This window comes from Amaranthus tricolor, chromosome 4 (assembly GCF_026212465.1).
Source record: "Amaranthus tricolor cultivar Red isolate AtriRed21 chromosome 4, ASM2621246v1, whole genome shotgun sequence".
NCBI classification, from domain to species: domain Eukaryota; kingdom Viridiplantae; phylum Streptophyta; class Magnoliopsida; order Caryophyllales; family Amaranthaceae; genus Amaranthus; species Amaranthus tricolor.
Window position 1 is genome coordinate 7614381 of NC_080050.1, and position 10065 is coordinate 7624445.

The window sequence follows — 10065 nt, forward strand, 5'->3', positions numbered from 1 at the left end:
TAATGTTTTTGTATAATAGAGCACGTATTTTTGCATATTGAAGTATGTGTTTTTTGATATAGAAATAGGCATTTTAAATAACTAGAGTAGACATTTGAAATGGTTATAGTAAGTGTTTTTGCGTATAAATGTAGATGTTTTTGCAGACTAAAGTAAGTATTTTGACATACAAAAATTGACATTTTTAATAGTTAAAGTAGACATTAAAACTAATTATAGCAAGCACTTGAACTAGTTATAGTAGGCATTCGAACTAGATAGAGTATGTGTTTTTACTAACTATACTATGAAGAAGGTATTTTCAGTTTGCATAATAAGGTAGACAATTCATTAGTTGTAGGCATTTGAACTAAATATAATAGGTGTTTTTCTTAAAGTAATTGGTGTTCTTAATGAACTAGGTATTTTCAGGGATCTTGTAACACTATAAGTTGTTATTTTTTATAGTTATAATAGATGTTTTCACATAAAAAATAGATATTTTAATTACATTTTTACAAGCAAATGATATTGCTATCTTCATCAATAGTCCTATTTGCATTATCAAATTCCAACATCAATCTTCCATTCTAATCCTCGATGTTTTGATTTGTTTTTTCGTGTTTTAGTTGTGTATTGCGAATTCAAGTTGTAGTAGATTGAATGAAGGTAATTTTCATTGAGAGAAATCTTTTTGAATTATTTTTTGCGTGAAAATTGATTGTCGTTTTCTGAAACGTGTGCATAAAATTGCATTTAGATCTTTTTTTTTGTATTTTACGTAATGGGCCGCTTGTGAGGGTCCTCTTTCAAAAACGTTCTCTCGCAAGACCTGCTAGTTAATATTGTAGAGTTTATGAGAGTTTAGAGAAGTGTTTATAATGATTGTTAATATTAATCATAACATTACATTGTATTTATACTAGAAAAGAAATATCTAAAATATTACATAGAATAATATAAATACTAAAAATAAAGGTTACATGCAATGTTATCTAGAAATAGTTACAAGATAAAATAATTATATTCCTAAGATTATCATCATATCAAGAGTTATCTTGATTGATATGTTGAGATTAAAATGATGTGCAATTATATTCTCTATTATTCCCCCTCAAGATGAACGTCTGAAATGGAAAGTATGATCTTGAAGAATAAGCGATAATGATCACGAATATAGTTAGTGAAGAGAGTTTGTCATGACGTGTTTTGTGGAGGTTGTTGGTGAAAGAGCACTTGGATTTGGAAGGTTTGATGATGGTTATATAAAAAAAATAAATTTCACAATGAGAAATGTGGTGATATCGTGTGGTTATGAAGAAAGGTTATTGAAATGATGTATAAAATCACTAGAATTTCTTCATCACGAAAGAAAGTAAAGGATTTTTGTTGTTGTTTGGTTTCTTTATACTTGCTCAATTCAAAAGTTGAGGGTTTGAGTATAATAGAGTTTGAACCAATGGAAAAGAGAAACAAATATGAGTTTTATGAAATAAAACTTGGTTTTAGTCTTGGTTTAGAATCATAATTTAAACTAATTCCATCAAGAATGGGCATTGAATTGTTGAACTATCAATTTAGGTAATGAAAAAAATTATTGTATGGACACCATCATTTGTCAATGTTGACAACGATTTTGATGATGTAGCCATGGAGTTTAGAGAGGAAGCCAAAAAGAATTGATAGTTGGTTTGAAAGTGAGATTAACACTACCACCATTGATGGGTGATATAAGGGTTTGAATAATCTTTTTTTTTTGTGTTTAAGAGGAAATGGTTAAGTTGAGAGTGTTAGACCGTTATGAGAAGAGTGAAAAAAGATCAAAGCTCTTGATACTATGTAGAAAATTTATGGAAGTTTAGAGAAGTGTTTTAAATGATTGTTAATATTAATCATAACATTACATTATATTTATACTGGAAAAGAAATATTTAAAATATTGCATAGAATAATATAAATACTAAAACTAAAGATTATTGTAATATTATCTATAAATAGTTACAAGATAAAATAATTATATTTCCAAGATTATTATTATATCAATGAAGTTATCTTGATTGATATTTTGAAATTAAAATAATGTGCAATTATATTTTCTATTAGTAATATAAGACAATTTCACCGAGAAATACGCCTTATATATATATATAGATTAATAAATAACCCAATCTTGTACAAAATATGAAAATAAAAATCACTTTGGAGATCGTCTCGCTGAAGACCAGGCCACAATGGTTATATAGTTCTTCCATATATAAAGCTATATATTTTCCGTCTATCTTTTCTGCATCTCTTCTCATTCTTAACAATAGGAAACTGCAATTCTTGTCATTTTTTTTCCCGGAAGCCAAAAATGGCTGCTTCTCGGAAACCAGCTTCACTTTCAGTGTCTTCTTCATCCCCTCTTCCAGACCCTTCTCGAACCTTCAATTCTCCACAACATACACCACACTTTTCTCTCTCCTCTGATCAATTTCAGTATTGTTCTCGTGCTCTCGACTTTCTCCGGAACAAATGGGAAGACCCTCTTATCATTCAACGCGAATTTGATTCTCTCGAGGTATTTTTTTTTTTTTACCTTCTATAGTTTTCTTTGCAAAATGGACAATTTTCTTAATTAAATGAAACGGGGTTTTGATTGTTTCTTGAATTCTGCAGTGCAATCATTGTATTGATAAAGATTGTGCTATAAAAGATTTAATAAAGATGATTGTAGACAAAATGGTAAACCATAATAATGTGTTGGATCCAACAGTAAACCCAAGGAGAAAAAAATTATCAATTTAATAAAGATGATTGTAGACAGAACTGTTAAGTATCATGAATCAGACCTAAGGCCAAATAACTTACACTATGGTCCATATATACTACATCCCATATTCTATCCTACGAGTATTATGAATCAGACCTAGGGTTAAAAAACTGTGGCTTGAAGAGAAAGATCCCACCACGACATGACGGGAGCTCGATGAATTGGTTTATACTTTCTGAGGAAGAAATTAAGAGTTTTTGTTTGGAGATGTTGATATAGAATTATGAGTCAATTTTGGTTGCTTTATTGGGTTGGAAGATCGGGTGAGATCTACTGAAGTTGATCAAAGAGAAATAAATTAGGAGTTTTGATAGAGAATTATGAGATTTCTGTTTGTGTGTATTTGAGGATTCTTCTTCAGATGGTTGCTTTATCACATATGTCTATATTGGAGTGCTTCTTGCTTTATTGGTTCTGGTGTTGTATGATCAGTTCCAGAACCAGATTGAGATTGATGATAGGCTGCTTTTAGTGTTCATAGTTATTGAGACAGTTTACAGAAGGGTTAATGGAATTTCAAGAAGACCTTTGAGAGGTGCATACTATACTTGTCTAGAATGATGCTCAGGATTGGATTGCATCGCGGCTTACTACATAATGTTGTGGTTTTAAAGGATGGTTGGATTACTGTGTAGGAATGTTCTCATGTAGTATGTGTGTGGTCCACTAAGGAATGTTTTTTTGTACTTACTGCTATAGGATTTTCCATCTCTGTTTTTGGAAACTACAGTGAAATTTTACAAAAACATTGATTGTTTTATGTATGTTACTTGGACTCGGGTGCTGATGTCGGATATTGGTACGTGTTTAAGTGTTGGATACGTCTAAATATTCAATTTTACGCCTAAAATGAAGTGTCTAAGTGTCATACCAATGTTCGAGCATCAAGGATCCGACACGGGTACTTGAAGCAAAATGGAGAGTCCGAGTTACATAGATTTTATGTAGCAAGTCCTATCAATATGACTATATGAGTTACCTGTTGTGCGTGTCTGGATTTATTTGTAGAAGACTGTAACTGAACATTAGAATATAATTTGATTATGATTTTTGATGGTGATTGTATAAGAATTTTTCTTTCTTTCCTTCGGTTTGTGGTGTGTGGAATCACAGCCTCAAAAGGCTGTCGCTCCCAGATCACAGGCGCTGCCCTCTGCATATATTAACAAACTAAACGTGTTGGCATCCATTGAAGGGTTATTATCGAGGTTTTTGAAAATTTTGTTTTTTTGTAGCTCATGAGCCGACCCCAATCTTTTGGAGTTAAAGGCTTTGGCATTGTCGTTAGAGTTAGGATAACTTATGTTTTTGTATTATTTTGTTTTCTAATCAATGACTTTTCAATTTTCTTTTAAATCTGTTGGTTATTTTATTTTATATGTATTCGCCCCTTTTTTGTTTATCAGAACTAGTCAACTTTTGCTGCAGTTTCTATCTTAAGATCTTAAGCTAGCTATTTTTCGCGTGCAGGAAAAAAGAATAAGATCATCTGACATGAGAAGACTCTGCACAGTGGCACGTGATCCTGTAAATTTGAGTAAAAATCGCTACACGGATGTCTTACCATGTACTATTCCCACCTGTTTATTTTTTGGAAGTTTTTAGCTGCAGCTCAGACTCTTAACTGTTTAATTTTTATTGTGAATAATCTACATGATGAATTTGCGTGTTCATGTTTTTGTCTCAGTCGACAGCACCAGAGTTGTTTTGAGCTCATGTAAGGACTATAGACCATCAGCCCAGGGTTACATTAATGGAAGCTTTGTAAAGGTTAGTATGCACACTTTACTTTAAACCTGGAATAGTAGCTACAGACTTGCTTAGTTTCTTAGTTAATTACTTAACGTTCTAAATTACTAATTCTTATAAAAACTTTATTGCTTCTTACCAAACCCCCCTAGGTAGAAGTCACTTAATGACCTTGAGGTAAAGAAATGTTGTTGTTGGCTTGTTTTCAGACGGTAAATTCAGGACGAAGGGAGTATTGTATTTGTTGCTCATATTAGTTTGTATTATTTATTTGACCATTGTATTCTATATCAAATGTAGAGTCCAGCAGAAAGTGCTGCTCAGTTTATAGCCACACAGGGTCCGTTGCCACATACATTTGAAGATTTCTGGGAAATGGTTTTTCAGTATAGATGCCCCGCAATTGTGATGCTGACACGGTTGGTTGACAATTACAAGGTACTGTATACTAACTACAAGTTATATGAGTTGGTTGCATTAGTTGTCTTCTTGACTGAGCCTAAAGATTGACTGAAGTTACCTTTTTCATGCTCGTGTCCAGTTTCCTGCTTTTATTGCTTTGATTTTACGATTTCTTTTGCATATTAGGAGAGAAACAAATAAGTTGTAAAGAAGTTTTGTTTATTGTTCTGTAATCATTAGCAATTTATATGTACCAATCAAATTTACATGAAAAATGTACATTGCTGCTGAGATTGCTAGATGCTGATACAAGAATCTAATATCTGAAGAAAATGTAATCAAAGTGAAAATTTTAACCCTGGACGGTATATCATCCAATGGTTTCTTTTTGCCATCTTTATCCCGTGAAATATACAATGGTTCTTTTTAGTTCTGTCAATCATGTTGCTCGACAACAACAATACAACAATGTTAGAGCTTTAATCCAAAAGATCGGTGCTGACTACAATATATCCGTTCGATGGTTGTTCGCATTGATTCAACTCCATTCATGTAATCGTCCCCATATTGTCTAGTTTCCCACAATAATTTATTTTAGTTTATGTAATTGACCCCATATTTTGTATTAAGGCTTAGGTATTGTATGTTGCCTTCCTGTGCTTGTTGTAATCAACTGGCATAAAATTCTATCACACTCTAATAATTGGTATTTGCTGAGTATTTGGTTTTGAAATTCACATGCAGATGGTGAAATGTGGTGATTATTTTCAATCCGAGGATGGTCCTAGGGAATTTGGTAACATTTCCATTGTTACAAAATGGACAAAGACGACCGAGAGCTCATTAGTGTTGCGTCAGTTGGAAGTGAACAAAGCAGAGGTAAGGTCATTTCTGACTTGGGCTGTTGCAACTAGGTGTGTTCAAAACCGGATACCAGATCGATTCTGAAATCTAGATATCTGGTTTTAATGAAAATTGTGAACCGGATCTAATTGGGATTAAATGGATATCTGGAATCCGGGAATATTTTTTTATCCAGATCAAATATCAGTATCCTGTTTGATTTGTTGATTTTGCTTTGTAAGCATAAACGTTTAAGCCAAATTCTTTCTTGTGTCTAAATTATTTTTTATCGTTTCAAAAACAAATCATAAAAAAACAATCAAAAAAAAAAAACAGCTAAATCAATACAATTTCTTGTAAAACAAAACAAAATGGAAGTTGTAACTAACCTAGCCAAGAACTTGCCATTTGCAGGAGGTTAGCAAATATTATAAAGTTTTCCACAATTAAGTAAAAAGGGTAAAAGTGAGACAAAAAACACTGTTCTTATTAGCATGAAACAAGCTGATAAAAATTTTAAAGCTAAAATCTTTCATTCTAATTTGAGAGAATGAATAAGGATGAAGGAAAGACTCTAAAATGGCAAACAAACAAAACAAAAAAATTTACTCACTGAATTGATGATGGACTTTAACGATTCAGAGAAGAATGAGGATGAAGGTTAGATTTATCATACATTGTTATGAAGGTATGTGTTTAAGAGTTTAGGGTTCATGATGAAGGTAAAAGCAACACTTAAAATTTTTTTAGTTTAGGGTTTTCTTGACTCTTTTTTTGTGTGTGTGTATCTATATATATATATATATATATATATATATATATAAGCACAGAATCAGGTGAAAACAACTAAAGTGGTGAAAACTGAAAATCAGATTGAAATATACATATTTTTGCAAAAGGTGTATATATTATCGTATAAGGTGTACAAATATTTGTGAAGGAAAAAGTTCATATTATCTTCAAAACTACCATTTGAATATGTATACCTTTTAAGCATGTATGTATACCATTTAGAAAATGTCTAATTATTTACAAAATTGCCACAAGAATATATACACCATTTAGGCTTTTATGTGCACCATGTTTTCAGTTTTCACCACTTTAATTGGTTTTCATAAGATCCAATATATATATATATATATATATATATATATATATATATATATATATATATATATATATATATATATATATATATATAAATTTGGATACGGGATATTTGGATTAAAAAACATTCGATCCAATTCCGGATCCGTTATTATCAAATTGGATTCAAATAATCCAAAGTAAATATTTATGCTTAATACCCTTAGTTTCAGCCCTCAATCAAAGAGTTCCTAACCACCTTTTATTAACCACCTTTTAAACAAATGCAGTAGGATAAGTTAATGAATCAGGGTTGTATAATGCTAATCATGGAATAAAAATGAGTTCATTATGTTACCTAACGAGCGTTATTGTTGAGCTTCCCGAAAACAAAAGTTCTGCTATGTATCCATGATTTAAAATCATGAAGTATTAGCCATTACAAGTCGTTATTCTAACATTTTAGCCACTATTATTTTTGTAAAAGTGTATTAAGTTTTGAAAGGTCTATTACAAGCCTTTATTTATATATATTTTCTAAAAAAGCTTGAATTGCTATGATAAAATGGAATTTTTTCAATTTAACAATTGGCATTGCGAAGTTCTCAATTGACGCCATCTGCAATGTTATCTACGATGCGAATAGCTATTATGGTTGCAGAAAATGCCTGGAATTAATCAACCAAGGGTAGACATGCATATATTCATAATATCAGAGAATTGAACTCCCGCTATTCAATCCCACAAACAGTCTCTGAAGCTATTAGAGCTTTCGCCTGCAATGTTGATTAACAAATGAACATGCTTAGTTGGTTGAACACAAAAAAATGTCGTGTTAAAATAGAGATTGGATTTTAATTAACACCAAATTAGCCTAAATCAATCTAGCAATCCACTATTAAACATGACTATGGAAATAATTGAATTAACTTTGGAAATCATGCTATAACAATGATAGTCAAAGAAAGTAATAATAGAGATAATAATAATAATAACAAAACTAAGTTATAGCTTAAGAATAGTACAAATTTTGAATGGTACCTTGAGTACAATTAATGGAACATTGAAAGTTTGACTATAATTCAAAGTAAATGATTTGAAAGAGAGGTATTCAAAGTAAATGATTTGAAAGAGGTATCGCATCACATTAGCCGTGTTGGAAAGGGTTTCAAAATACAAACTATGTTTCCTGCGTTGTAAAGATCTAAAAAAGCGCATGGTGTATGCGTGAGCTTTTTGTAGGAAAAGGGCGGTTTTGTTTAAAAGCTTAATAATCTATTTCAGAACATATACTTCCTCCAATTCAATTTAGTTGTTCCCTGTGCAATATCGGGTATTTTTAATATTAAGAAAATAAGGGGACCACCTAAAAATGTATGTCTTAAAATGGAAATGGGACAATAGAAGTGAATTGCCAAATAAAAAAGGCATTTTATATTTTCATAAAAATTTACACCACCAATCTTTTTTATTACCACCATTTAGTATCAACAATAAAACGGGCCGTACGAGTACTTGGTTATTGACATACTCTCATATATTATCATGTTCTCTATTAATACTTGTGTGCTTGATGAGATGGTGCATAACTCTCATGTTCAAATGGGTCATTGTTATTGCAGTCAGAAGATCCAGCACTGTCTGTTTTACACATTCAGTATCCAGAGTGGCCAGATCATGGTGTACCCAGGGACTCCGTTGCTGTTCGAGAGATTTTCAAAAGAACGTATCATCTACCACCTGGTGTAGGCCCCATAGTGGTGCACTGCAGGTACAGTTGGTTGTTACTGTTTAGTTTCTGTGAATATATGAACTATTAACCTTTCACACGTCCTGTTTTGGTTCCCAGTGCTGGAATTGGCCGTACCGGAACATACTGCATCATACATGATGCAATCCAAAGAATTCTTGCTGGAGACATGTCTGCTTTAGATTTTGTCAATACTCTCAAAGTTTTCAGATCCCAGAGAGTCGGAATGGTTCAAACACTGGTACGCTTTTGCTCTCTTCTTATGGTTGAGCGATTATGAGGGTTCCAAAGTAGTCTAAAATATATAACACATTGTTGCGAGAGTAATATTCGTTTATGGAGTAATCATGAAGTGAATCCTACGTCTATATTCGAACTTGCTATATGTTAATGTATGTTTCATGTATCCAGGATCAATATTTTTACTGCTACAAGGTTGTGATTGATGAATTGGAGGAGCTCATCTCAACGTATAAACCCGAGAAAAGTGCTTGATGGTATACGTTACTAACTCATCCCGTTCTCATAATCTGTAATAAACGTTTGGTTCATGCCATACATATTTTGAGTAAATACTGTAAATTAGAGTTATTGCCGATTCTGTAGAAACGGGTTTTGGGCTGCGATTATGTAGTTTCGTTGCTGCAGCAAAAGCTGAGTAGTGACTTTTCAAGGAATACAGAAAGATAGAATGATAAATTCTGTAATTAGCAGGGCCTTATTAGTTATTACTGCTCTGCTCCTCATTTCTGGTTTCCGGTTCTTCGTATATACTAATGGAATATTCATATTTGAAAACGAATGCGCATCTGAAAATTTAGGTTCAGTTTTATCGTTGGTGTGGACTCAATCTGGAAATTCGTGTTATTCGTATATACTAATGGAAGATTCAGTTTTATCTGGAAATTTAGGTTCATTTTTATGTCTAAAGGATCAACCTCTACATTGAGCTGGAAACGCTTACACAGACCTTCCAAGACCAGGGGCGAACCAATATCGAGGGTGGATGGTGGCCCAATATCTTAAACTCCATTGATAACTTGAATAATTTCTTTTATATGCATAATTAATTTGATTAATATGGTAAATATATACTTGGAAATTTTAATTTAATAATATAATTTTTATACTACAATTTGCCGATTAATTATACTCAGAGCATTTTTGTTTTATTTTATACATCAATGTACGATAATTTGTCAAAATGAAAAATTGTCAAAGACAAATAAGCATTAATCACATCATTTAGACTAAAATTTGCTAAATACTTCGTCATACAACTTATTTTTTATTTTTTTAATTCAAAAATTATAATTGTTTTACACAAATTTTTGTGAGAGACCATCTAATTAGGCGGCTTATTATATATTTTTTGAACTATGGTAAGTAGGCATTAAAAATGATGTAAGTAGGAATTTAAGATATTGTGAGTAGACATTAAAGA

At 31.8% G+C, this 10065-nt stretch overlaps 1 protein-coding gene across 1 annotated transcript; it reads left to right on the plus strand.

The window, feature by feature from the left end:
* Positions 1-2018: 2018 nt before the first annotated feature.
* On the plus strand, positions 2019-9471 carry LOC130810595 (protein-tyrosine-phosphatase PTP1). Its single transcript, XM_057676712.1, has 8 exons — positions 2019-2539; positions 4262-4358; positions 4479-4561; positions 4841-4978; positions 5687-5821; positions 8494-8642; positions 8721-8862; positions 9033-9471. The coding sequence occupies exons 1-8, from the start codon at positions 2333-2335 to the stop codon at positions 9114-9116; spliced, it is 1035 nt and encodes a 344-aa protein (XP_057532695.1). The 5' UTR covers positions 2019-2332; the 3' UTR covers positions 9117-9471.
* The last annotated feature ends 594 nt before the right edge of the window (positions 9472-10065 follow it).

Coding starts and splice junctions, on each gene's coding strand:
- LOC130810595 (XM_057676712.1), top strand. CDS start 2,333: ATGGCTGCTTCTCGGAAACCAGCTTCACTTTCAGTGTCTTCTTCATCC. Junction 4,359..4,478: donor CTACACGGATGTCTTACCAT/GTACTATTCCCA, acceptor TTTTTGTCTCAG/TCGACAGCACCAGAGTTGTT. Junction 8,643..8,720: donor CCCATAGTGGTGCACTGCAG/GTACAGTTGGTT, acceptor TTTGGTTCCCAG/TGCTGGAATTGGCCGTACCG.